Source organism: Kogia breviceps, chromosome 9, assembly GCF_026419965.1.
Source record: "Kogia breviceps isolate mKogBre1 chromosome 9, mKogBre1 haplotype 1, whole genome shotgun sequence".
Lineage (NCBI taxonomy): Eukaryota > Metazoa > Chordata > Mammalia > Artiodactyla > Physeteridae > Kogia > Kogia breviceps.
Window position 1 is genome coordinate 115,323,061 of NC_081318.1, and position 26,059 is coordinate 115,349,119.

Below are 26,059 nucleotides of genomic sequence, written 5' to 3' on the forward strand. Positions count from 1 at the left end.
ACCCGTGACTCGGATGCAGCGGGGCTGGGGATTGCAGAGACTCGGCTGCTTGGGGCGAGGGTCAGCGTTTCCTTGACCACATCCGAAGGTGAGGCACGCCCTGAGGGGAACCAGGAAGCAGGGGTCAGAGCCCCTTGGGAGGGGACGGCAAGCAGGGAGGGCAGCCCCTCCCTGGGGCCACAAGAACCCACTTCCTACTTCACCACACTGCTGCGGGAGGGAGGGCCGGGCCTGTGCGAGAGCACCCGTCCCCTGAGCTGCTCTGCACAGGAAGGTCGGGGCAACCTGGCCTGGGTGCTTTCCGCTGGCAGGATGGAGGACGAAGGCCCTGAGTGCGGCAAGCCCGACTTTGTGCTTTTGGACCAAGTGACCATGGAAGACTTCATGGAGAACCTGAAGCTCAGGTAGACCTAAGGCAGGGGCTCCCCTTCTCCCCATCCCCACCCCCGCTGGTCTCCGTAAGCCCCGGCCCCCTGTCTGGGTGACCGCAGGGGGACATTGGGACAGGAAGGACTGTCGCCTCAAGGCCAGGGCAACCAGCCAGTGCTAGAGCAGGCTTCCCAGACCCGGGCCTCCCACACAGCCCAGCTGCCTCTTGACCCCTCCTCCTGGCAGGTGCCAGGCCCCCTGGACCGGGTGGAGGCTCCATCCCCCTTGTGGGGCTGTGCTGGGCCCTGGGGGCTCCAAGGGAAGTGGTCCACCCTGGGGGGTGCAGGTGGACAAGCTGAGATGACACTCTCAGGGGGGCATGAGGGGTGCTTAAGGGAGTGGCTGGTAGAAGTGACACGGGGCCCTATTTGCCAGAGGGCAGAGGGCAGGGAGGAGGAGTTGGTGGTGACATGGGATGGTTTCACCCCTGGACAGCCAGGGGGAGCAGAAGGTGACTGTGCAGAGCTTGGGGACAGGTCCCACTGGCCCTGGCACGGGCGGGCCCTGAGCCAAGGCCAGGGCTGTGGGATGGAGAGTCAGACAGGAAACGAGCTTCTCTTTTGTATGGGGCAGAGAGCTAAGCATGATTTCACTTCTTTCCTATAAACTAGCTTCTGAGACAGGTATTAGCGTCTCCGTGTTAACGATGGAACCCTGAGCCTGGGGCCACACAGCTTGCAGATGGGAGAGTCTGTCTCCAGCAGGTCCCGGGTGTGCAGGGAGCCAAGCCAGGGAACTCCCGCGTCCGAGGCAGTTGAGGAAGAGGAACCCGGGATGGGCTGTCAGGGGCAGGGAGGGTCCGTCAGGGCAGCAGACGGGCCAGTAGTGCTCTCAGGGCAGAAGATGGACACAGGCACCCTTCTGGGTGACTAGGCTCCTGAAGAGAAGGGTCAAAAAGCCTAAGGAAGTGCCCAGGGTGGGGGTGGGGGGGAGGGTGGCGGCACCCCTCCCAGTCCCTGCTGTCTGGGTGGGGCTGGGCTGGGTTGCTTCTGCTTCTGGGTCCCCGCCCAGGTCTTGAGACGGAAACAGCTGGAGGCCCCTCCCCCCAACCCCCCCGCCTCCCACCCCCATCTCCTCCGGGTCCTCAACCCAGCTTCCACGCTGCCAGCTCCGCCTTGCCCAGCAAGGCCTCAGGCAAGTCAGTTCCTTAATAAAGTGGGTAGTCATGATTCCCGTGGCATCAGGATCCCCATGGAGAGCAGCTTGGATCCCACCCCTACCTTCTGTGGGGTGCGACTCCGGCAAACGGCACCAGGAAGCCTCAAGTCAGCCGGCAGCCCCTCTCCCCCCAACTCCCTCGTCTACTCTCAGCCCTGCGGGTGGGCCAGGGCCCCATGCCCCCGGACCTAGGTGTGTGTCCCCGGGGCCCTGAGCACTGAGGACCGGCCCTGCCCCTGCCAGGTTCGAGAAGGGCCGCATCTACACGTACATCGGTGAGGTGCTGGTGTCCGTGAACCCCTACCAGGAGCTGCCCCTGTACGGGCCCGAGGCCATCGCCAGGTACCAGGGCCGCGAGCTCTATGAGCGGCCGCCCCACCTGTACGCTGTGGCCAACGCTGCCTACAGGGCGATGAAGCGCCGGTCCAGGGATACCTGCATCGTTATCTCAGGTACCTGCCCCGCAGCCAGGGCCCAGGCTCTGGCTCACAGGCCCCCTGGGCCCCAGTGTTTTCATTGGTCAATGATGAGGAGGTGACTGGAGCACCTGGGAGTGGGGGTGGGTACCAGGAGCCGGTTAAGGGGGAGCAGCCAGAAACTCTGTCTGACTGTCCTTCCTTCCGGCAGGGGAAAGTGGGGCAGGGAAGACAGAAGCCAGCAAGCACATAATGCAGTACATCGCGGCCGTCACCAACCCGAGCCGGAGGGCCGAGGTGGAGAGGTGAGGGCGCGGAGGGGGCGGGGAGGGGCCTCATGCCTGATTGGGGGCAAGAGACACAACGGAGCCTTGGCTCAGGCCAAGTTCAGTGGCTGTCAGCAAGCCTCCAGGTGAGCCGCAGGCCGGACCTCTCGACCCAAGGAGAGGCGAGGCCCAGCACGCGGGTGCCTGCCCTTCCTCTAGGGACAGGAAGGGAGTGAGGTGCAGAGGGCCGACAGACGGGTGCTGGGCCCTCACTGGGACCTGATGAAAGCGGAGAAGTTGGCTGGGCCATCAGGAAGGCCCAGGATGCCAGGCCGGGTGTCAGGGTTTGGGTCGGGAACCCAGAACCCAGGGCCCACCTGCCTGCCAGCTGCTCACCAGCGGGGATTTGTAGGAGCAGCTTCCTATGTGGGAGCCCCGGCTCTTCCTGTTGAGGTGGGGTAAGGTGGGGTTCGGGGCAGGAGTGGGGTGGGAACAGCGATGGAAGTTCCCAGGCGCACATGGTTGGCAGAACCGAGCGTCCAGACCCAGCTCCGTACTGGGCTGCAGCTTTGGTCTGGGAAAGCAGGGCCAAAGCCTTTCAAGGCTCAAGCCTTTACAGGACAACCCGCACGAGCCCTCTGCAGGTGCCTTTCCCAGCATCTCAGAGTCAAAGGCCTGCAAGGGGCAGCGCAGGGGGAGGCCAGGCCCTCAGGCTCCCTCTCCTGGGATGGGGAAGCCTCAGATGGGGATGCGGGACCCGGGCACAGTCCCCAGGGTGAGGTCTTTGCGTTATAGCCCCTCGGCCCCTCTGCCCCATGCAGAGTCAAGGACGTGCTGCTCAAGTCCACCTGCGTGCTGGAGGCCTTCGGCAACGCTCGCACCAACCGCAACCACAACTCCAGCCGCTTCGGCAAGTACATGGACATCAACTTTGACTTCAAAGGAGACCCCGTGGGGGGACACATCCACAGCTACCTTCTGGAGAAGGTGGGCCTTACTACCGAGACCCTGGGCAGGTGGGCCGCACAAAGGCCTCCCTCGGGGGGACCAGGCAGAGCTGCCCCACCACGCCGAGCCCCCCAGGCCGGGCACCCTGGGGGCAGGAACCTACCTTCTCGGATATCCCGGCTTCACCCGGCGGGGCTCCCCCTGTAGCCAGGTCAGCCACCACCCCCACCTGCGCTGCCCCAGGGGCTCTGGGACAGGTCCCCTGGGGTGGCGCCAGCATCCAGGCCTCGGTCCAGCTGCTTCTCTCTCCTCAGTCTCGGGTCCTCAAGCAGCATGTGGGCGAGAGGAACTTCCATGCCTTCTACCAGGTGAGCCAAAGCAGACAGGGGGAGACCTGCAGGGAAAGCCTTCTGATTGCCCCACCCACAGTGCCTTTCCCTCCCTCTCCCTCCATGCCATCGCCCCGGCCCCGCCCCTACTGCGGTGGGAGCTCCCTGGACATGGCTGTGTGTGCACCTGCACCTCATCTGAATGTGACGTGGGGTTCCCCCTGGACGCGGGCAGGGCAGTGTCCGCACCACGTCTGACACTGAGGTGGATTCTGGACACTGATAGTGTCTACACTGGGATAGACCCGCTGAGGTGGTGTCTCCCTGGACTCAGGTGGTTACACCAGGTTTGGCCCACTGAGGCGGGATCTCCTTGGACTTGGGTGGTATCTACATTCTTTCTGACTCACCGAAGTGCGTCTGCCTGGACATTGGCAGTGTCTACATCGTGTCTGATCACTGAAGTGGGTCTCTGTGGACTCAGGTGATATCTACACCATGTCTGACCACTGAAGTGGTCTTCCTCTGGATACGTGTGGTGTCTATACCGTATCTGACCTAGAAGTAGCTTCTCCCTGGGCTCAGGCGGCGTGCACACCATCCCTGTGCGGATCCATGCCATGAATTTGTTGGGTCAGCGGTGGTTGAAGGAAGCGTCTGTTTGTCCTGTGTACGTGGGTGGGGTCTTTGGAGCTCGGGGACCTAACGGAGGGGTGTCGGGTCCTCCAGGTGCTGCGGGGCTGTGAGGACAAGGAGCTGCAAGAACTGCACCTGCAGAGAAACCCTGCGCTATATACTTTCACCCGCCAGGGGGCGGGGCTCAGTGTGAGTGGGGGCAGGGAGCCCAGGCTCTAATCACGCTTAGTCCCAGGGCCCTGGTGCTGGTGGCCAGTGACCTCAGCAGGGCCCAGGGCGCTGTGCACGGCTCAGAGGGACTGGTGGGGCCCTGACTCGGCAGGCTGTCAGTTGGAGGAATCGGGGCTCAGCGCCGGGATGGGGCTGCAGTGGGTGCGCACTGGGACAGAGGAATCGCGGCTCAGCGTGGCACTGGGGTGCTGAGCCCTTTCTCCCCCAGGTCTTGGACAGCGACGAGAAGAGCCACCACCAGGCGGTGACGGAGGCCATGCGGGTGATCGGCTTCAGTCCTGAGGAGGTGGCCTCCGTGCACCGGATCCTGGCCGCCATTCTGCACCTGGTGAGCCTGGCTGTGGGCTCTGCGGCCATTTCCCCATGTGGTGCCCTGGCCGGGCGCCTCCCCTGGAGGAGGAGACTGGCCTCTGACAACCCAGCCATGTAACTGGCCCACTTCTCCCTCTGCTAAAACTGAGTTGCTTTGGCTATGGGTTCCCACAGACTGGGCCCTGAGCCGTGGGCCCTGCGTGCCCAGAATGGGCCTGCTCCTTTTCCGGTAGATCAGCCCAGACTTAACAGGCAAGGGCAGTCTGGGCTCAGTAAAGCTGAGCACATGCAGACCGGCCTTTTGCTTCTGTCACCTAAGAGCTGTGTGGCCTTGGGCAGGTTACTCAGTGCCTCTGAGCCTTAGTTCTCTCTGAGGAAGCATGAGGAGTGGGTAGCACATAGCCAGCTGCAGAAGGATGCAGTGGGACCATTCACATGACGTTTGGGTGGGAAGCCTTGGGGAAGGCTCTGGCGTGCTCCAGGAAGCACCTCCCTCTCTCCCTCTGGCTGTGTATGTGGTAGATGCCAAGCTCTACTGCCTGACTCTTCATGCTTCCCGCGTCACCAGGGAAACATCAAGTTTGTGGAGCTGGAGGAAGGCAGTCTGGAGCAGAGGCGCCTGGCGGTGACTGATGAGGTGCTGGTGGACCACGTGGCTGAGCTGACGGCCACACCCCGGGGGATGGCGCTGCGCTGCCTGCTGGCTCGCACCGTGGCCTCGGGAGGCAGGGAACTCATCGAGAAGGGCCACACTGCGGCCGAGGCCAGCTATGCCCGGGACGCCTGTGCCAAGGTGCTCTGGAGGTGGGGGGGCAACCTGGAGGCCTTCCCGGAGGAGACGAGGCCAGAGGCAGTCAGAGGCAGCTGGCTCCTGGCCTCTTCCCAGGCAGTGTACCAGCGGCTGTTTGAGTGGGTGGTGGACAGGATCAACCGTGTCATGGAACCCCGGGACCGGGACCCCCGGCGCGATGGCAAGGACACAGTCATCGGCGTGCTGGACATCTACGGCTTCGAGGTGTTCCCTGTCAACAGGTGGGTAGCGCCTGCCACCACACCCTGACCCCGCCCGCCCTCTAAGGCCGCCTCAGTCCTGGGGAGCTCGGCTGGGCTGGGGAGCAGGGGGTCCGGCGTCGGTGCCGGTTGGTCCCTGGCCCCAGGCTCGTGCCTTCAAGCCAGCCTCAGCTGTGCCACCGTCCACTGGTGCCTGGGAAGGCAAGATCTTGGCTCACTTCCGCTCGCTGGGACTCCCAGATCCACTCCAGGGCATGCGTGCTGGACTTGGGGGCAGGCGGGTAAAAGAGTGGCCCGGAGCGGGAGATGCTCCCCGACAGAGAGGCCACTTGGGGCTCCTGGCACCAGCGCCCTCAGGCAAACTTCAGGGGATCTATTTGCGGGGAAGCCTGCCGTTTGTTGGGCTCGCTCCCCATGGAGCACAAGCCCTGAGGCGGGCGGTCGAGGCATGACTCTCAACGGCCCCTCCGCCCCCAGCTTCGAGCAGTTCTGCATCAATTACTGCAACGAGAAGCTGCAGCAGCTCTTCATCCAGCTCATCCTGAAGCAGGAGCAGGAGGAGTACGAGCGGGAGGGCATCGCCTGGCAGAGCGTGAGTGCCGGGGCCCGTCCCGCACACCACAGGCCCTGGAGGGAGAGGCATGGCGCTGGGCGGGCGGGTGTGTGCAGAGGAGGGCTGCGGGGGGCGGGCGCCGGGCAGGAACTCGGGCGAGAGGCCGGCCGACAGGGCTCGGGGCCTGCCCTGCTTGCCCTCCTGCAGGTGGAGTACTTCAACAACGCCACCATCGTGGACCTGGTGGAGCGGCCCCACCGGGGCATCCTGGCTGTGCTGGATGAGGCCTGCAGCAGCGCGGGCCCCATCACCGACCGGATCTTCCTGCAGACCCTGGACACGCACCACCGCCACCACCCACACTACACCAGCCGCCAGGTGCCCCTCCGCCCCTGCGGTCGCCCCCGCCCTGTGCACCCCCAGCTGGTCCCAGCACTGGAAAGGGCACCACAGGTGCCACGCTGCCTGTCTTGGGGGGGGGGTGTCCTTGGTGGTGGCTCAGCCTTCTCTGCAGGACTGTCCCCCCCTTCCCCAGATCCCCCCACACCTTCTGTGCCTTGATCTGGCCTGCCCCCCCACCCCATAGCTCTGCCCCACAGACAAGACCATGGAGTTTGGCCGAGACTTCCGGATCAAGCACTATGCAGGGGATGTCATGTAAGGGCCCCCCACTGAGCGTCTGGTCCCCCCCTCTGCCCCCTCCCCTTTTTGAGGCACTGAAAATATGCCCTTCACCAGATTTCACAAGTAAAAAGCATACAATGGGGCTTTTAAGATAGCGATTCTCAGCCCTGGCTGCATCATAGAATCTTCTGGGAAGCTTTTAAAAAAATGCCCATTTCTGGGAGAGGGGTTGGAGGTTCCGAGGTGCAGCCAGGGTGGGCATCTGCTCCTAGCCCAGGGCCAGCTCTTGTCACGCCTTGAGCAAAGCCTGCACATCACGGTGCAGGCCAGCGAGGAGGAGCAGAGGGGCGAGAGGTTGTGTTTCTAACAAGCTCCCAGGCCAGATGGACACTGCAGGTCCTCGGGCCACACACTGAGTACCGAGGCCCCAGGTGTCTTCCAGGAGTGGCCATGATTATTATTAATTTCCCTGTCACTCACCTCACCCGGAAGTGGATCTGAGGTGACACAGAGAGAGGCACAAGTGTCCAACGTGTCCTTCGCAAGAAGAAGTAAGAGTCCAAAAGACAAAGCTACCGGAAGTCAGATCCCATGGCCTTGAGCCTTTCTAGGAGCTGCAAGTGAAGCCAAGATTTTAGCACTGAGCTTTCTAACAGTCAAAGGACGAGACGATGAATCTGCGGTTCTCAGTGCCACTGGAACAAAATAGACCAATGACTCAGGAGTTCCTGGTTGTAACTGTAATTGCCGATAGTTCTGGAAACTCAGTAGGCACTGTTCTGAGCTTGTGGTCCCTGTTGAGGCACAGAGAGGTTAAGTAACTTGTCCTAGGTCAGGTCACACCGCATGTTATGTGCTAGAGCCAGGACTCAGTGATGCGACATTTGGCATCTTTCAGGAGAGAAACTTCTGAGGGAGGAGGGCTTATGTGATGAGAGGGAAGACAGAAAGGAGAGGGGAAGGAAGAGAGGCTGACCAGGTGGGAGGAGGGGGAGGGGCATGCTGGGGGCCGTCCGAGGGCCCCATCTCCTCAGTGACCCTGTCCCCTCTGACCAGCTACTCGGCGGAGGGCTTCATTGACAAGAACAGAGACTCCCTCTTCCAGGACTTCAAGCGGCTGCTGTACCACAGGTGAGCAGGCTCTGCGGGCACCAGAGGGTAAGGGCCCAGGGTCTCTGGCTGGAAGGGCCTTCAGACACTCCCGTCGGACCCTCACAGACAGCCTGAGGGTCAAAGCTGAGGCCATGAAGCTTACAAATGGCCAGGCTGGGGTGTGGGCTGTCCCGGAGGGCGGCTGGCCATGCGGCCTGTGTCCACAGCACGGACCCCACCCTGAGGGCTATGTGGCCAGACGGGCAGCAGGACATCACGGAGGTGACCAAGCGCCCCCTGACGGCCGGCACGCTCTTCAAGAACTCCATGGTGGCCCTGGTGGAAAACCTGGCCTCCAAGGTACGTTCCCCCCCCCCCACCCCCACCCCCAGGCCTGGATCCTTCCCGATCCTTCTGTTTCCTCTCTGCTGCGAGCCACACCCCCTCCAGCAGGGAGGGGCCAGCCGCTGCACAGGTTAAGATGCCCTGGACCAGGCCCGAGGCCTGAGTCAATGCGGGGTCCCAGCAGCCTTCCCCTGGCCTCGTTGCCTCTTGGGGATGGGCCGGGGGAGACCCTGCTCAGAGCTTGGGTTGGCCCTGCCCTGGTCCTGCCCAGATATGGGGTTAGCTTCTGGAAGCTGGGGCCACAGGGACAGGAGAGTGGCACGAGCTCCTCGCAGAGCTTGGGGCCCAAAGTCAGAGGGGGCAGTGGAAGGACAGCAGAATGTCCAGAGACTCAGCAAGGCCTCTGCGAAGCGAAAGGAAGGGCTCGGGGGCTTTGCTGCCCGGTCCGAACCTGGCTGTGGGCCAGCCTCCTGCCCGCACCCAGCACTGGGCTCCCAGGTCCCAAGCTGTCCGCCACCCCCCTCATCCCCGGTCTCCTCCTGGCCTCAGCCTTCGGCCTGCCCTTGGCCCTCAGCCTCCCCTTCCCCCGAGAGCCTCTCCCCCACGCGGACGCGGATGGACGGCCGCGTGGGAGGATGGAGACGGCAGGATGGAGACAGCTCGCTTGCTGCCCCTGCCGGGTGACTGTAGGGCCGTGACACTGGCCTCTCCGAATGTCCTTTGTCCCCACAGGAGCCCTTCTACGTCCGCTGCATCAAGCCCAATGAGGACAAGGTGGCCTCGAAGCTGGACGAGGGCCACTGTCGCCATCAGGTCGCATACCTGGGGCTGCTGGAGAACGTGAGGGTCCGCAGGGCCGGCTTCGCTTCCCGCCAGCCCTATTCTCGATTCCTGCTCAGGTACGGCCCCCTCCCCCAGGGGCGTGTCCTTGAGGGGTTCCAGCAGCGGGGCCGAGGGTGCCCAAAGCAGCGGGTGCTTTTCAGACCTCAAGGCGGGAGCCTGCACGCTGCTGACCTCAGGGCACTGACAGTCACCGAGGTCCCTCCTGTGACACACGGAGTGGGGCGGAGATGGGCTGCATGGGATCGGCAGGGAGGGTGTGGGCGTGGCGCTGGAGTGTGCGGGGGCGGGGCATGGGGGCGGGGGCGGGGCGAGTCAAGGCGGGGGTGGGGGCTCCGCACTCCTCCCCAGGGTGTGGCGCCCACTGCCCGGTCCTTCTGTGACAGGTACAAGATGACCTGTGAGTACACGTGGCCAAACCACCTGCTGGGCTCCGATAGGGCGGCCGTGAGCGCCCTCCTGGAGCAGCACGGGCTGCAGGGGGACGTGGCCTTCGGCCACAGCAAGCTCTTCATCCGCTCGCCCCGGACGCTGGTCACGCTGGAGCAGAGCCGCGCGTGTCTCATCCCCATCATCGTGCTGCTGCTACAGAAGGTGCGGCGGGGCTGCACGGCCACCAGGGAGGGTGTGGGAGGATGGGAAGGAGAGAGCTGTGTGCGTTCCCTGGGGAAGGGGAGACATGGATGTGTACCACCCGGAGTTGGGGGGACGTGCGTGCACTGAGGGGAGCACAGGCACACTTCCAAGTACCGGGGTGGGGGGGGAGCTCCCGCTCGCAGGTGACAAACCGACACAGAAACTGACTTAAGCAAAAAGTGTGGATGTTGTTCGGGTCACCTCTGTTCTGTGGCCACCAGCCTCAGGCCCAGGTGCTCAAGACAAGACATTCAGGAATCTGGCTTCCTTCCTTCCTTTCTTTTTTTCCTTCTTTTCTTCCACTTATTCTGAAACATTTCAGACCTGGAGAAAAGCATGCAGAATGGTGTGCTATATTCCCACACGCCTACTGCCCCGTGTCAACCACGTCACGTGACCAGCGTGGTTTTAGGTAGACATCGCACCTCTATCCCAGTTATTCTGAAACAAATCACTTCATTTATGATCATTTCAGTATGTCTTCCCAAAGGATAAGGATTCTCCCACCTCTCCCCATAAATTTTTATTTTTAACATTTCAAACCTACAGAAAAGTGGAAAGGTTCGTACAATGATTACTATTCACCTGGATTGCTCCGATTATGTTCTCCCCTCCCCCCCCCCGCACCCTGTCTCTGTCTCTATCTCTCTTTCTCCAGACGCACAGATACTCACATGCATATATTTGTATTTTTTCCCAAACCATATAAAGTAATGACACCCCTAAATCCTTCAGCAGGCATATCCTAAGAACGAGGTCATCCACCTTGATAACCACACTGACATTAGCACATTCAAGAAGCCTAACACTGGGACTTCCCTGGCGGTGTAGCGGTTAGGGCTCTGCGCTTCCACTGCAGGGGGCACGGGTTCCATCTCTGATGGGGCAACTAGGATCCCGCATGCTGCAGGGCATGGCCAAAAAAAAAAAAAAGAAACCTAACACTGATAAAATATATTCTACACATCTGAATGTCTAATATGTAGGCCATATTTAAATTTCTGAAAGGGTTCCACTATGACCCATTACATCTTTTTTTTTTTTTAATGGTATGGTAGAGCAGTCTTTTTTTGGCTGCGTCGGGTCTTTGCTGCTTCACACGGGCTTTCTCTAGTTGCAGCAAACGGGGGCTACTCTTCGTTGTGGTGCGCGGGCTTCTCTTGTTGCGCACGCGGGCTTCAGTAGGTGTGGCACGCGGGCTTAGTTGCTCCACAGAATGTGGACCTTCTTCACCCAGAGATCGAACCTGTGTCCCCTGCATTGGCAGGCGGATTCTTCACCCCTGCGCCATCAGGGAAGTCCCCTATTACATGTTTTAAAAACCCAGAATCCAGCTAAGGACGACGCACTGCATTTCATTGTTACCTCTGTTATCTCCTGTAACGCACAGGGTTTTTTTTTTTAAGAACATGACCTAATACCATCACAGAAACAGGATTTAGAAAGTTCACACTGACTTGCTGCTGTCCTGTCCAGTCAATAACCACACGTCCCCAGTCGTGTCCTCAGTCTTTTCAACTCAGGGTCTATACGTTGCTTAAGTCTCTTTTAATCTGTGGGTTCGCTGGGCCGCTTGCCTTGTAGGATCGTCAGTCTGGGTTTTGATGGTTACATTCTCGGGGTGCCCCTCCATTTTGGGGTCTCCTAACACGAGGGAGGCAGGGCCTGGCAGGGCCTAACGGAGCACCACCTCCCACCGGCCCCCCCAGGCATGGCGGGGCACGCTGGCCAGGCGGCACTGCCGGCGACTGAGGGCCATCTACACCATCATGCGCTGGTTCCGGAGGCACAAGGTGCGCGCTCACCTGGTAGAGATGCAGCGGCGATTCCAGGCTGCACGGCAGCCCCCGCTCTACGGCCGTGACCTTGTGTGGCCGCCGCCCCCTGCTGTGCTGCAGCCTTTCCAGGACATCTGCCAGGCGCTCTTCTGCAGGTACTCGCCCTCTGCCACCGCCCCTCACTCTTTTCCACTCAGCTAGAGCCCACTGAACACCCGGACCGGGCCATCTGAACCCCTTGGTGCTAGCCAGGAGACAGGTGGTCCCATTGGATAAGCAGGAAAACAGGGGGCTGTGCACGTCAGCTGGCTGCCCACCCCCCACAGCTGGTGGAAGATTCCTAATGTACCCAGCACCATTCGGGACATCTGGAGGGGATGCAGGCCTCCATCTCCTTGCTAGAGGCTTGCAGGGAGGGTGGTGGGTCAGAGCTAGAAGTGGGGGAAACTCTGCAACTGAGCAGGGCTTTGAAGGCTGAGTAGGAGTTCTTTAGGAGAGGTGTGAAGGGCAACCAGCGTGCTCAGAGCAGGAGAGGCCACCTTCCACTGAGACCAGGGAGGCTGGGACACAGAGGGTGGCTAGTGCCTGGCTGAGGGGCTTGGCCTTATGCTGTGGGGGAAGGGACATGAAAAGGCACTAACGTGTGTTCTCAGGAAAAGGGGCAGAATCAGGAGTAGAGAAGGGTGAGGCCTGCACAGGGGTCTCTCTGACCACCTGGCCCTCTCCAGGTGGCGGGCCCGGCAGCTGGTGAAGAACATCCCCCCTTCAGACATGGCTCAGATCAAGGCCAAGGTGGCTGCCATGGCGGCCCTGCAGGAGCTGCGACAGGACTGGGGCTGCCGGCGGGCCTGGGCCCGGGACTACTTGTCCTCCGTAAGTGTCAGGGCTGCGGGGTCTGGGTGCCAAGGAGGGGCTCAAGGCTGAAACCTTGCCCATGACCGCCTCAGCTGCCCTCTCCCTGGCCTGGCTGTCCTGTGGGCTGTACCTCTCTGTTCCTGCCCCTGGCCTCTGAAGTTCAAGGGTTTTCACCCAGAACCAGCTAGCCTGGGCTTTACTCAGCACCTCCCCCTCGGCCCTACTCCCCCTTGCATTCCTGTGTTTTCAGGTCAGCACCCCCATTCTCTGCCACAGATCCCCCCCTTCTTAGGCACAGCCCCCTGACTCTATGCCATAGCCCCCCTTGGCCCACACGGGTGCTGTGAGCCACCCCCTGGCCCCATTCTGCAGGGGATGAAGCCTCAGGGGCACGAGGTTTGCCCAGGTGGGTGGCTTGGCCTGGACAAGCAAGGTCCCACCCAGCCCCTTCTATCTCTCAGTCTGCCCAGGCCTGGCGTGGGGAGCTGGGCTGGTGGGTGGGTGTGGAGGGCACAGACATGTGTGCCTAGAACCTCAGGGCTGTAGGGGGTCTGTGTGGTGGGCCTTCAGGGAAGTCAGCATGGCAGGTGGACCCACCAGGAGGCTGGTGCACGGCCTGACGAGGTTCTCTGAGGTCAAGGATAACTGTGCCGATTCCCTGAGCGTTGCTGTCAGTCAAGCATGGTCCCAAGACCCCATCCCAAGCAGCCCCCGTCTGTCCTCAGGCCGCAGACAACCCCACAGCCTCAGGCCTGTTTGCTCAGCGACTGAAGACGCTTCGGGAAAAGGACGGCTTCGGGGCCGTGCTCTTCTCCAGCCATGTCCGAAAGGTGAGCAGTGGGTGCAGGGCTGCAGGCCTGTGGCAGCCCCGGCCCAGGCCTAGCTTAGAGGTTTCACAGCTGATCCTGAAACTTCAAAAGCAGTCAGCTCCAGCCCAGTCAGTGAGAGAGTGGCCTCGAGGGGGGGGGGGTGGAGGCCACCGGCCACACCTGCTGGGGAGCCCCCTGGGACAGGCAAGTGACCCTGAGAGCACCTGTCCCACAGGTGAATCGCTTCAACAAAAGCCGGGACCGGGCGCTACTGCTCACAGACCGGCACCTCTACAAGCTGGAGCCGGGCCGGCAGTACCGGGTGATGCGGGCCGTGCCCCTGGACGTGGTGAGCCCTGTGCAGGGGTGGGTGCATCTGTGGGGCCCCAGCTGGCCCGGTGTCCTGCTGGGCACTGCCGGGCCCCTCCCCTCATGCCTACCTGGGATGGCCGGAGCTTTCTAGAACTCAGCATCAGCTCAGGACGGCAACTCCTCCCCCGCCCCACGCGCCCCTGCTGAACAGCCTGCAGAGGCTTCCGGTTGCCCCACAGGTGTAGGGCCCAGAGCCCCATCCTCGGCCTCCTCGCCCCCCTCCTGCTCCACTCTTTGGCAGAACGAAATGCCAAATGGCCCCACATCTGTGCCAGTGCCTGCCCGGGGCTCTCTGCCACTGGACCGCATGGACCTGGCTGCAGTGTGTGGCTGCCACCCGTGGGACCCTGTCCCCCCGCTTTCACCCCTCTGTCCAGTTCTCTGACCCACTTGCTCCCTGGAATCGCAGCTCATATTCCCACAGGCCAAGGGGCAGCCCAGGGCAGGGATTGTAACTGTAACTGTCAGGGTGGAGGACCATCTGGTACGGTGGCCACGACCCGTGTGGCTATTTAAATGCAATGAAAAGGAAAGAAAAGTAAAAGTTCAGCTCCTCAGTGGCACCAGCACATTCAGGTGCCGGAGAGCCACAGGTGAGCAGTGGTGCCACGTTAGACTGCAGATCTAGAACATTCCATTAGGGCAAAAAGCCCTCGTGTGTGGTGCGCCCTGCCCAACCCTCCCCTTTATGGGCAAGGCCAGAGAGGGAGGAAGGGGACCTAGAGGGGACAGCAGGGCTGTGGGGCCTGGGGGAGAGGCCGACGGGAGCGGGCGGGGTGCGGCGGAGGGGAAGATGCACGCGGGCGGGCCTGTGCTCCCGGGCTGCGGGGCGGAGGGGCAGGTTTGCGGAGGAGGGCCTGCCGCGCCCCTGCTCCTGAGACCCCGCCCCCTTCAGGTGACCGGGCTGAGCGTGACCAGCGGGCGGGACCAGCTGGTGGTGCTGCACGCGCGGGGCTACGACGACCTGGTGGTGTGTCTGCACCGCTCCCGGCCGCCGCTGGACAACCGCGTCGGGGAGCTGGTGGGCGTGCTGGCCGCGCACTGCCAGGGGTGAGTCTCGGGGCGCGGGGGCGGCTGCGGTGCTGCAGAGCCCTGACTGTCCTGACCCTGACCTCCCTCCTTCAGGGAGGGCCGGGACCTGGAGGTCCGTGTCTCCGACTGCATCCCGCTGACCCAGCGCGGGGCTCGGCGCCTGGTCTCCGTGGAGGACAAGCCGGAGCAGCCAGAGCCGGATTTCCGCTGCAGCCGCGGTGCCTTCACCCTCCTGTGGCCTGGCTGCTGAGCCAGCCTACCCGCCCGCACCCGGGCCTGGCCGAGGGGTTCTCCACCCGTGCCCACACCGGGGAAAGATCGCAGTCTCGCTGTGCAATAAAGGACGCCGAGTCTGTGATGGGCGTAGGCTTGTGTCCGGGGGTGGACAGTTTCCAGCCACCGCCGACTTGGCAAACGTCACCCCAGTGTCCTCTGCTGACCCCTGCATCCAAGGCTGCCCCTGTTGGGTTTCCGAATGTCCCCAGAGCCTTGGTCTCTTTCTCTCTCCTCCCCTCCTGTAGGACTCCATTGTTCCTATTGGGCCATTGGGGAAGCTTGGGCGTCCCAGGGCCGTCTTGGGACGGGGCTTGGGCAGAGCACACACTGGGGGCACACACTGTCCCAAGCTGCTGTCCGTGTCGGTGTTGGGTATGGGCGTCCCACAGCCTGGGAACCCCACCTCTGGGACACTGGTAGCCAGGACCCCCCAGACTCTGGGAGCCCATCCCTGTGCCTGAGGTTTCTCCAGGAAGCCAACCCAAGGAAGGCCAGAGTGAGCCCACCTGCCCCCGCTCAGGCTAGCAGAGCCTCTCTCCAGCCCCGGCCCCCTCCAGCCCCAGGCCCTCTCCTCTCCTCTCTCAGCAGGTGGCTTCTCTGCCCCCACAGCTGCTCTCTTCCTCTTCCTGGGGCACCCTAAGTTTGGGGACATCCTTGTTTGATTGTGCCCTGTTGGTGTGGAGAGAGGTCGGTGTCTGTTTGCCATGGCCTTTGGGTGTGTCATGGAAGGGCTGAGAACTTACTGAGGCTTCCCCTTGTCACTGTCACCTCTCCTCTCCTGGGGGGCGAGGGGGGTCACCTCCCGCCATGCAGGTCTGTGTCTGGCTGCTCCTGCCCTGGAAGAGCAGCTTGACTAAGCCCAGCCTTGAGGCGCCAAAGCCCCCAAATGGCCTACTCCGGCATCTCTCCCCGGCTCTGGTGACTCTAGTGGCTTTGGGACAAGCCCTTCCTCCTGGTGTTCCTGTCCCTGCTGCTCACACCAGTAACCCTGCTGCCTCCCTTCACCTCCATCCATTATTTGGGGCCCCTGCCGAGGCAAGCTGGCTCCACCCCTGAGTAACTGTGGGATCAGCACACTTCCCACCCTGGACTTGCGCCTTCTCTCAAATCCTAACCTGCTGCCGTCTAATTCCCTGTGGCTACCAGTTGTCCGTGGAGAAAGCCACCCGGCTTAACACCCCCTCTCACTGCACTTAGGAAGACGGCAACATCCTAATCAGATGGGCCTGCTGGCCTTCCAGAATCATCCACACACACAAGCTCAGAGCACTTTCAGGGGACAGGACCCCAGCCCCTTCCACCCTCAGGACCTTTGCACATGCTTCTACCTCTGGGAGGAGTGTCCCTGTTGCCCCTCTTCACCTGCTTGAGCCTCCTTCCTCAGGTCCTCTCGTACATGCTCTTTATTCCTTGAATTCCCCTCCCACCCCACCCTCATGGCCCCCTTCTGCGGAGCACCTTGTCCCGAGCTAGTAAGACACACAGTACTTCTCTCTTGAAGCACGCAGGTCACCTGCAAACATTTCATTGGTTTCAGTCATTGTTTGTTTGCATCAGTCCTCACCGCCAGTCATGGCAGCCTTGATGGATGCTGCTCTGCTCACCACCGCAGCTGCTGGCTCCAGTGAGGGGCTGGCCCTGGTGGACACTCACTGACCAACGACAGGAGGTGTTTGCTGAGTGGCAGCTTGGCAGAGAAAACTCCCATCAGTGAGAAAACGAAAGCAAACAGGCTTGGGTCTAAAGAAGGTTTGTCAAGGGTTTTTCTCTCAGGAGGGCCGCCTTCCATAGAAGGGGCCACTTTTGCAGTCTTGTGTTTTGACCTGCTGAGGTTCCCCACTGAGGATGGGAAGTGTTCACATAGAGTTTCCATGCCAAAAGTACACGCTCCCCCCAGAAGGGCCATGTACCCACAAAACAAACCTGCCAGCTCTGGGCATGTCAGACTGTGGCCGTTCCCTACAATGAAGCTGAGGTGAGGGTTTGGAGCACCCACCCCAAAGCTCCACAGACTGGGTTCAAGTCCAGCTCTTCTGGACTTCCCTGGTGGCCCAGTGGTTAAGAATCCGCCTGCCAATGCAGGGGACACGGGTTCAAGCCCTGGTCCGGGAAGATCCCACGTGCCACGGAGCAACTAAGCCTGTGCACCACAACTACTGAGCCTGCGCTCTAGAGCCCGCGCGCCGCAGTTACTGAGCCCGTGTGCCACAACTACTGAAGCCCACGCGCCTAGAGCCCGTGCTCCACAACAAGAGAAGCCACTGCAATGAGAAGCCCGTGCACCGCAACGGAGAGTAGCCCCCGTTTGCCACAACCAGAGAAAAGCCCGCGCGCAGCAACAAAGACCCAACACGGCCAAAACCTAATTAATTAATTAATTAATTAATTATTAAAAAATCAATTGACTGTATATGTGGGGTCTATTTCTAAAAAAAAAAAAAAAAGCAAAACCAAAAAGTCCAGCTCTTCCTGTTAGAATCGGGGAACCCAGACGTGGGCCCTCCTCTCAGCTTCCTATCAACAGAACAAGTCTGCTAGAACCTTCTCCTAAAGTTGTTTCGAGGACTACATGAGGACCCAGGGAAGATGTCTAGCATGCCAGGTGAGCCTTATCCAGATGCAGGGACATGAAAATTCCATGTGTGTCTCAGTCGGTGGCTCCCTCAGCATGTCTGGTCCCTCCAGAACCACAGGAGCAGGAACGGCCGTCTCCATTTAGCAGATGAGGAAACAGAACCCTAAAGGTGGCCTTTTTACCTTTTTTTTAAAATGTAAAGTTATACTGGTCTCCCCTCAAAAAATGCGTAGACTTAGTTCTTTCAATTATCCTTGCGTACACTCCCTGCCACTTTTTATTGAGGTATAATTCACACAACACAAAGTTCACCACTTTTTTTTTAAGAAGAAAGTAACATTTTTTTTAAACACTATTTAGTTGGTAGCACTGTGTCTTAGTTGTGGCAGGTGGGCTCCTTAGTTGTGGCATACGAGATCTAGTTCCCCGACCAAGGATTGAACCCAGGCCTCCTGCATTGGGAGCGCGGAGTCTTAACCACCGTGCCACCAGGGAAGTCCCCAAAATTCACCATTTTAACACGGGCAGTTTGGTAGTTTTTAGTATATTAACAAGGTTGTGCAACCAGCCAGCACCATTATCTAATATTAGAACTTTTCATCACCCCAAAGAGAAGCTGGCACCCACTAGCAGTCACGCCCATTCCCTTCTCCCCAGCCTCTGGCAACCACTAACCTACTTTCTGTGTCTATGGATTTGCCTATTCCGACAGTTCACATAAAGCAGCAGTCCACAACCTTTTTGGCACCAGAGACCGGTTTCATGGAAGACAATTTTTCCATGGACAGGGGTGGGGGGAATGGTTCAGGTGGTAATGCAAACGATGGGGAGTGATGGGGAGCGTCGGATGAAGCTTCACTCGCTAGCTTGCGGCTCACCTCCTGCTGTGCAGCCCGGTTCCTAACAGGCCGCGGACCACCGGTGGTCCGCAGCCTGGGGACCCCTGGCATAAATGGAATCATACAATGTGTGATCTCATTCGTCTGGCTTCTTTCACTTAACATAATGTCTTCAGAGTTCAACCATATTGTAGCACATGTCAGTACTTCATTCTTTTACGGACAAATAATATTCTATTGTTTGCATATACCACATTTTGCTTATCCATTAATCAGTTGATGGACATTTGGTGGACTATTTTTTTTAATGGAAATGCATTTCTTTAATTAATTTATTTATTTTATTTTACGTTTGGCTGTGTTGGGTCTTCGTTTCTGTGCGAGGGCTTTCTCTAGTTGTGGCAAGCGGGGGCCGCTCTTCATCGCGGTGCGCGGGCCTCTCACTATCGCGGCCTCTCTTGTTGCGGAGCACAGGCTCCAGACGCGCAGGCTCCGTAGTTGTGGCTCACGGGCCTAGTTGCTCCGCGGCATGTGGGATCTTCCCAGACCAAGGCTCGAACCCGTGTCCCCTGCATTAGCAGGCAGACTCTCAACCACTGCGCCACCAGGGAAGCCCTTGGTGGACTATTACAAATAATGGTGCTGTGAACATTTGTGCACAAGTTTTTGCAGGGATTTAAGTTTTTGATTCTCTTCGTATATACCTAGGAGTGGAATTGCTGGGTCAAATGGTAACTCTAAGTTTAACTTTCTTGAGGAACCGCCAGATGGTTCCAAAGTGGCTGGACCAGCTTACATTCCCAACACCAGGGTATAAGGGTTCCAATTTCTCCTCATCCTTGCCAACCTTTTGTTATTTTCTGGGTTTTTTTTGTTTATTTCTTTTTTTTTTAAATAGCCATCATAAAGAGAGTGAAGTGGTATCTCATTGAGGTTTTGATTTGCATTTCCCTGATGACTGATGATATTGGGCAACTTTTCATGTGCTCATTGGCCATTCATGTCTCTTCTTTGGAGAAATGTTTATTCAAGTATTTTGCCCTTTTTTTTTTTTTTTTTGGACGTACCGTGCAGCATGTGGGATCTTAGTTCCCCGACCAGGGATTGAACTCGTGCCACCTGCAATGGAAGCGTGGAGTCTTAACCAGGGAAGTCCCTTTTTCCCCTTTTTTTTAAAAAAAAACAATTGTACCTTATATGATTGCTGATTTTTTAATTTTTATTTTTGTTTTATTTTAAAATTTTATTTATTTTTGGCTGCGTTGGGTCTTCGTTGCTGCATGCGGGCTTTCTCTAGTTGCGGCCAGGGGCTACTCTTCGTTGTTGTGTGCAGGCTTCTCACTGCAGTGGCTTCTCTTGTTGTGGAGCACAGGCTCTAGGCATGCGGGCTTCAGTAGTTGTGGCACATGGGCTCAGCAGTTGTGACACACAGGCTTAGTTGCTGCACAGATGTGAGATCTTCCCAGACCAGAGCTCGAACCCGTGTCCCCTGCACTAGCAGGCGGATTCTTAACCACTGTGACACCAGGGAAGTCCCTAATTACAGTTTTGAAAAATATATGGGTGTGTATTAGAGGGGGCAGGACAGGAGAGATCTTACTGCTAACGGTGCTATCTTTTGTATGATGTCATTGTGTGTCTTTATCTCCTTTTAGTCAAGTCTATCTTCTGAAGTTTATGCTCTGAACGTATTTTATGTTGCAGTAAGAAAAAAAATATTTTGAGCCCAAATCACACCCTTGACAAGGAACTACGCCAGCGAGCCTATGGATGTGGGCCTAGAATGCGGCCTTCCCTAGCATATTTCTCTATGTCCCTGAGCAGAGCAGGGTGGGCAGCAGGGATCAGGGGACAGTGATGGGATTCCAAGGGCCAGGTCTAGGGACTGAGCCTGCCCTTTCTTCTGGGGATTGCTTGCAGCTGCCCAGGGCTCACTCAGTTTCGCACAGTGGTCGTGGCTCTAAGGACCACGTGACACCCACAGACCAAGGCGGGCAGTCCCCTGCCTCCTCACCTTTCTCGGGTCCGCGCACCTTGCAGGGCTCCTGCAGGTATCGGGCTGCAGAAGGGGTGGACGCCGAGAAGGGAGAGGGCAAGACCGTGTGCACATTCACAAGAGAGGCCCCTCGGAGAGCCGCCCTGCACTCTGGGCCTGACAGAGCTCTCCCCGCTCAGTGGGAAAACGAATCAATGGGCCATGAGTGGGCAGTTCAGCAGGCTTTCTGCTCTGACCATGGCATCCTGCCTCTCTGGTAACAGAACGCCCATCCTCACGGGAATGGCGGTGGTAGTACTTTTTAAAACACCGTCACTTAGCAAAGTATCAAACTGGTAGTCAGACCTGGGGCGGGGTGAGGGGGGGCCCTTTGCTCACCTGTGAAATCCCAAAGCCTGGGAACCAAGGGTCTAGAATGGCATTATCCAACCTAAAGAAATGGGATTCACCCCACATATGGAATTTTAAGCTTTCTAACAGCCACAATACATTTTAATCATATTTAATTTAACATGATTTATACAGGCATCCAATATAAAATTATCAACATCACATTTTACTTTTGGGGGTACTGTCTTTGACACCCAGGGTGTGTTTGCCACTGGCTGCACACCTCGCTTTGGACTCGCCTCCTGCAAGTGCTCAGAGCCCTGTGGCTGGTGGCACACAGCACAGCCCAAGAGCTCTGGAGGCCCGCAGGCACTCGCAAGCCATTCAAGAGCAACCAGCGAATGCACCAGGGAACCCAGAGCCAGGTTGCCGGGCCACAGATCCTGTCCGGGAAGGAGCGAGGTGCAGCCGGCGGCCACCAGGGGGCGCGGGCGCTCTGCCGGCTGCCCGGTTTCTCGCCTTTCTGCTCAACCCTCACTGGATTCTACAGTGCAGCTCTGGCCCGGGATGGGGAGCTCTTATGCAAATACCCTGGTGGCATCCACCCGAAGAAAAACTCCCAGATATCTGGAGGTGGTCTGCCCCCTCTGAACTCCCCTTCTTAAAGTTGAGGACCATTCTAGAAGGCCACACTCAGTAGGTGGTGGGCAGGTATTCATAACCTCACAGAAGGCCATGCTCAGTGGGAGGCCGAATGGGATGAATGAATGATTCTCACCAAAGGCTCTGGTGGAATGAATGAATGATTTCCACATCTGCCGTTAAGCCCAATCTCAGTATTTGAGCACAAGTGCAGGAATGTCCCAAAGGCAGACTCAGACACTAGTTCTCACATTTCTAAAGCACTCTGACACACACCTCATCTGATCTTCACAACTAACCTTAACGTGAATGCCCTCATTTCTCAACTGAGGGAAATGGGGATCTGTCTGCCCGCGGACCCTGGGGAGACAGGAAGGGAGATGAGCCCCCCCCACCCCGAGACCACCGGCCTGCCTCAATCCACTTTCCACCAGGTGCTCTCAGTGGATCTGAACCCACGGTGTAACATAGTAAAAATATGTATTTGGTGTATACTTTCTGTCCCAGCATGGAGCTGCTAAGAGCCTTGGAATTGCCTGAGTGGTGGGAGTGTCTATTGTTACTCACTTCGCCTCAGGATGGGGGGCTGGTCACCAGAAAGACCTGGAACTATCAGCTCCCACGCGGGGGCACGGGGGCTGGAGCTGGAGTTCAGTCCGTGGCAGTGACTTCGTCACTGAGGCCCACGTAATGAAATGTCTATAGTGCTCTTGGATAGTGAGGTGCGGGCTTCTGGGTTGGTGAACACTCCCACGTGCTGGGAGGGTGGTGCACTCTGCTACCCCACCCAGAGGATCCAAACCTCCCTTATGTTCTTCTTCATACGGCTGTTCATTTACTTCCTTTACAACTGCAAGTACAGTGCTTTCCTAGGTCTGTGAGTCATTCTAGCAATGTGTGGGACATGAAAGGAAGCGTTGTAGGAGCCCCTGAATTTGTAGTCAGCTGGGCAGAAGTGTGGACAGCCTGCAGCAACTGCTTTCAGGGTGTGGGTAGCCTTGTGGGACTGAGCCCTCCACCTGTGGGGTCTGTGCTCACTCGGGAGGTTAATGTGAGAAATGAATTGAATCCTTTGACACCCACCTGGTGTCGAAGAATTGGTTGATGTCAGAAAAAAACAAACACAGGGCCTGGTGAAAACAGCTGCTTGGGTGTAGTTCAGCCTCTGAGAGGTGCCGGGGCCCTGGGATCACTAAGGGAATCCTAGCACTGCTGAACAAGAGCCCTGCAGGGACGGGAGGTGCGTCTCGTCTGGCAGGCCCCACAGAGGTGTTCGTGGTTGGCAGGGGGTTGCTCTCTGCTGGGGTGGGACTTTCAGCTGGTCACCGGGTCCTATTTAGACGTCAGGAGGGTCATTGTGCCGCAAAGCAACTCTCTCATGACCCAGAGCTCAAGACTGTGAGAAGTCTTCCTTCCTACTGAGCTGAAATCAGCCTTTCTTGGGCTAATGCACACCTCACCCAACACAGAAGCCCCTTTCTGTTTGTCCTTCCATGTCTGGGACTACCTTGCCGGTCATCCTCTGCACCCTCCCACCCCTACCCAGCTCCAAATTTGGGCCAAAACTCCTAACCTAGTTCCTTCAAAGTTCTAGGCCCTTCTCCAGCCTCATCTAAACCACTGAAAATGTGGCCTCGGGGCTCTGTCCAACCAACACATACACGTGGTCTCACCAGCACAGCTCATGGGCTCTTATCTCTTTCTTTTTCCTCTTTTTATAAGATACTTTTTAGCTACAGTAAAATACAAATAACATACAATTTACCATTTTGACCATTTTTAAGTACACAGTTCAGTGGCATTAAATACACTCACGTTGTTGGGCAGCCATCACCACCATTCATCTCTAGAACTTTTTCATCTTACCAAACGGAAACTCTACCCATTAAACACCAATTCCCCATCCCTCATCCCCCAGCCCCTGGCACCCACCATACGACTTTTCATCTCTATGAATTTGACTTCTCTAGGGACCCCATGTCAGTGGAAACACTCAGTATTTGTCCTTACTTATACTGGTAACTGGCTTATTTCACTCAGCATAATATCTTCACATTTCATCCACGTTGTAGAATACAGCAAAATTTCCCTTATTTTGTAAGGCTGAAGACTATCCCATCGTGTGTGTGTACCACATTTTGTTTATCCATTCGTCTGTCGATGGACACTTGGGTTGGTTCTACCTCTTGGTTATTGTGAATAATAATGCTATGAACATAGGTGTGCAAATATCTCTGCATGACCTTGCGTTCAATTCTTTTGGGGATATACCTAGAAGTGGAATTGGGGCTTCCCTGGTGGCGCAGTGGTAGAGAGTCCGCCTGGCGATGCAGGGGACGCGGGTTCGTGCCCCGGTCCGGGAAGATCCCACATGCTGCGGAGCGGCTGAGCCCGTGAGCCGTGGCCGCTGAGCCTGCGCGTCCGGAGCCTGTGCTCCGCAACGGGAGAGGCCACAGCAGTGAGAGGCCCAAGTACCGCAAAAAAAAAAAAAGGAGATGAGGACACAGATACGCACAGAGGGATGCCTATGGGAGGACACAGGGAGAGGACCTCCATCTACACGCCAAGGAGAGAGGCTTCGGGAGAAACCAGCCCTGCCGACACTTTGATCTTGGACTTCCAGCCTTAAGAATTCTGAGAGAATTAAAGGTCTGTTGTTTAACACCTCCCCCGCCCCCAGTCTGTGGTATTCGTGACAGCGGCCGGAGCTGCCTAGTACACGGCCGCCCTCTGTTCCCTGCAGCCTCCGCCTTCCCCGGCATGCGTGTGTGGACGCGTCTCTTCTTTGCCTCTTTCCAGACTGTACATCAGCCCACTTGCGCCGGGGTCGGCGTTCTGCAGACGCACACCCAGCGTCCCACACTCCATTCAAACTGCCTGGCCCGCCCGTGGGAGGCGGCCTCTTCCTTCTGACTTGTGTCCAGCCCTAGCCACTATCTCAGTTTCCCAGAGGCCACTGAAGTTCCTGGGAGCTCTGGCTGGTCCTCAACCACCAGACGTGGGTAACCCAGCCTGGCACATGGACCCCCAAGGTGCGGAGCCCCCCACGGAGGGAGACGGCAATTCGAGCTCCATCCAGGAGATTAAGAGGAGCGGGCTGGGGGCACTGGAGGGCACACCCTAGCCACAGAGTGTGGGACTAGGGCCACTGGTAAGCCAATGTCACAGACTCTTGGTCCTGCCTGTACTTCAACCTTCTTAAGTTTTCCCATTTGAAGTTATTAGTTTCCAGTGTCTTAAAATCCATATTTAGAGGAAAACCATAAAACAAATTGTGGGGAAGCAGCTTCAGAAATCTACAGTGTTGAGCCACCGATGTGGAGGAAACCGATTTGGAAACGCAGACGTCCGAGTGCCACCTCTGACCCAGTGGGCCAGCCCTGCAGATTTCTCAAGTAAAAATAACTATCCAAAGGAGCATTGCTTATAACAAACACGAAACTGGAAACAACCTAGAGCCCCAATCACAGGACACTTAATTCTATCGGCTCATTTAAATTGGTGATCACTAAGATAACAATAAAAATATGGCGACATGTTCAAACAATGTAAAAGTAATGTAAAGTGCGGGGAGGGGGAAGAGAAACTATTTCATTTTCAATATACTATATATAACTACACACAGTAATTACAACATAAAAATAGATACGCGTGTTGGTAGAAACTAGAAGGGAACCAGAAAAATGAAAACGGAGGGAGAATTGGTAAGATTATGTATGACATTTTTTTCATTTTAAGCTTCCTTTAATATTTTCGTAAAGTTTTAATAGATGATACTTTATAAGTATTTCTGTCTCCTGAACTAAAGCTTGTGTTAAACAAAGAAGCAACTCAATCCGAGGACAAGAAAGGGGATGTCTCATTGCTTAACCCACTAGGCAGGCAGGAAAACACGAATTGTTTGGAAAGAGAGAGAGAGAGAGTTACAACCCCCTCCTTGGACCTGAAGTTTACCCTTTTGTACTCTGAAAACAGGAGGATCCAGGCTTTGGAAACAGAAGCATAGTCAAGGCTCTGACCCATGGCTCTGACTCTCAGTGTCAGGTTCCATTGCAGGGTAATTTCATCTAGAGCCGGTGACTTGGAGGCAGATGGTGTGGCTGAGACTCCAACAGTGGGGACAGCCGGGGCTGGGGCTGGTCTCAGCCACATGGAGTCCAGGATGCAGGCAAGATGGTCAGCTAGAGCTGCCCGTATGGAGAGCGAGTGAGAGAACCCAAAGGAGACAGAAGGTCGAGGGCTGTGGTGAGGACATGGCCCGCTGGAAAGCAGGGAGAGCTCAGAGTCCCTCAACACTCAAGGGCAAGGTGTGAGGGACCACTGGGACCCCAAAGGGGTGGTAGTGGGAGGTGAGCAGGGCAGGAGCACAAATAATTGTGTTAAAAACATATACAGAGGGGCTTCCCTGGTGGTGCAGTGGTTGAGAGTCCGCCTGCCGATGCAGGGGACGCGGGTTCGTGCCCCGGTCCGGGAGGATCCCACATGCCGCGGAGCGGCTGGGCCCGTGAGCCATGGCCGCTGAGCCTGTGCCTCCAGAGCCTGTGCTCCGCAAAGGGAGAGGCCACAACGGTGAGAGGCCCGCGTACCGCAAAACAAAACAAAACAAAACAAAAACCAAACATATACAGAACTCCTAGCCCAACAGATACACGGACAAAAGCCACAAATAGGCATTTCACCAATGAGGAAACGCCTACAGCCAAAAAGCACACACAGAGATGCCGGGCCT

The 26,059-nt window shown here is 57.7% G+C and overlaps 1 protein-coding gene and 2 long non-coding RNA genes across 5 annotated transcripts in view; 1 reads left to right on the forward strand and 2 right to left on the reverse strand.

Moving 5' to 3' along the window:
- Positions 1-15,096, forward strand: MYO1G (myosin IG). 3 transcript variants are annotated; one of them, XM_067043050.1, is made up of 23 exons: positions 1-88; positions 312-404; positions 1,831-2,039; positions 2,215-2,308; positions 3,091-3,256; positions 3,532-3,585; positions 4,276-4,371; positions 4,622-4,741; positions 5,294-5,518; positions 5,612-5,757; positions 6,214-6,328; positions 6,497-6,667; positions 6,876-6,946; positions 7,970-8,044; positions 8,233-8,365; positions 9,083-9,249; positions 9,577-9,784; positions 11,536-11,759; positions 12,333-12,477; positions 13,185-13,289; positions 13,504-13,617; positions 14,536-14,690; positions 14,766-15,096. In XM_067043050.1, exons 2-23 carry the CDS (start codon positions 313-315, stop codon positions 14,920-14,922), a joined length of 3,042 nt encoding a protein of 1,013 aa, XP_066899151.1. In that variant the 5' UTR covers positions 1-88; position 312; the 3' UTR covers positions 14,923-15,096. The 3 variants fall into 3 exon arrangements, 2 of the variants coding, with proteins under 2 accessions (XP_066899151.1, XP_066899153.1); XM_067043052.1 differs by lacking the exons at positions 1-88; positions 6,876-6,946 and having other exon boundaries at positions 196-404; positions 8,019-8,044; positions 14,766-15,029; XR_010842365.1 differs by lacking the exons at positions 1-88; positions 6,876-6,946; positions 9,083-9,249; ... (5 more) ...; positions 14,536-14,690; positions 14,766-15,096 and having other exon boundaries at positions 196-404; positions 8,233-8,304.
- LOC136794892 (uncharacterized) lies at positions 4,003-9,881 on the reverse strand. Its single transcript, XR_010842367.1, has 3 exons — positions 9,173-9,881; positions 7,394-7,527; positions 4,003-4,317 (listed from the first exon to the last, which is right to left on the reverse strand). It is a non-coding gene; the product is annotated as an uncharacterized lncRNA (long non-coding RNA).
- Positions 10,025-26,059, reverse strand: part of LOC136794891 (uncharacterized) — a 25,152-nt gene continuing 9,117 nt past the window's right edge. Inside the window, exon 3 of the long non-coding RNA XR_010842366.1 lies at positions 10,025-10,150. This is a non-coding gene — a long non-coding RNA (uncharacterized lncRNA). The remainder of the gene's footprint in view (positions 10,151-26,059) is intronic.

Coding starts and splice junctions, on each gene's coding strand:
- MYO1G (XM_067043050.1), top strand. CDS start 313: ATGGAGGACGAAGGCCCTGAGTGCGGCAAGCCCGACTTTGTGCTTTTG. Junction 405..1,830: donor ATGGAGAACCTGAAGCTCAG/GTAGACCTAAGG, acceptor TGCCCCTGCCAG/GTTCGAGAAGGGCCGCATCT. Junction 6,329..6,496: donor AGGGCATCGCCTGGCAGAGC/GTGAGTGCCGGG, acceptor GCCCTCCTGCAG/GTGGAGTACTTCAACAACGC.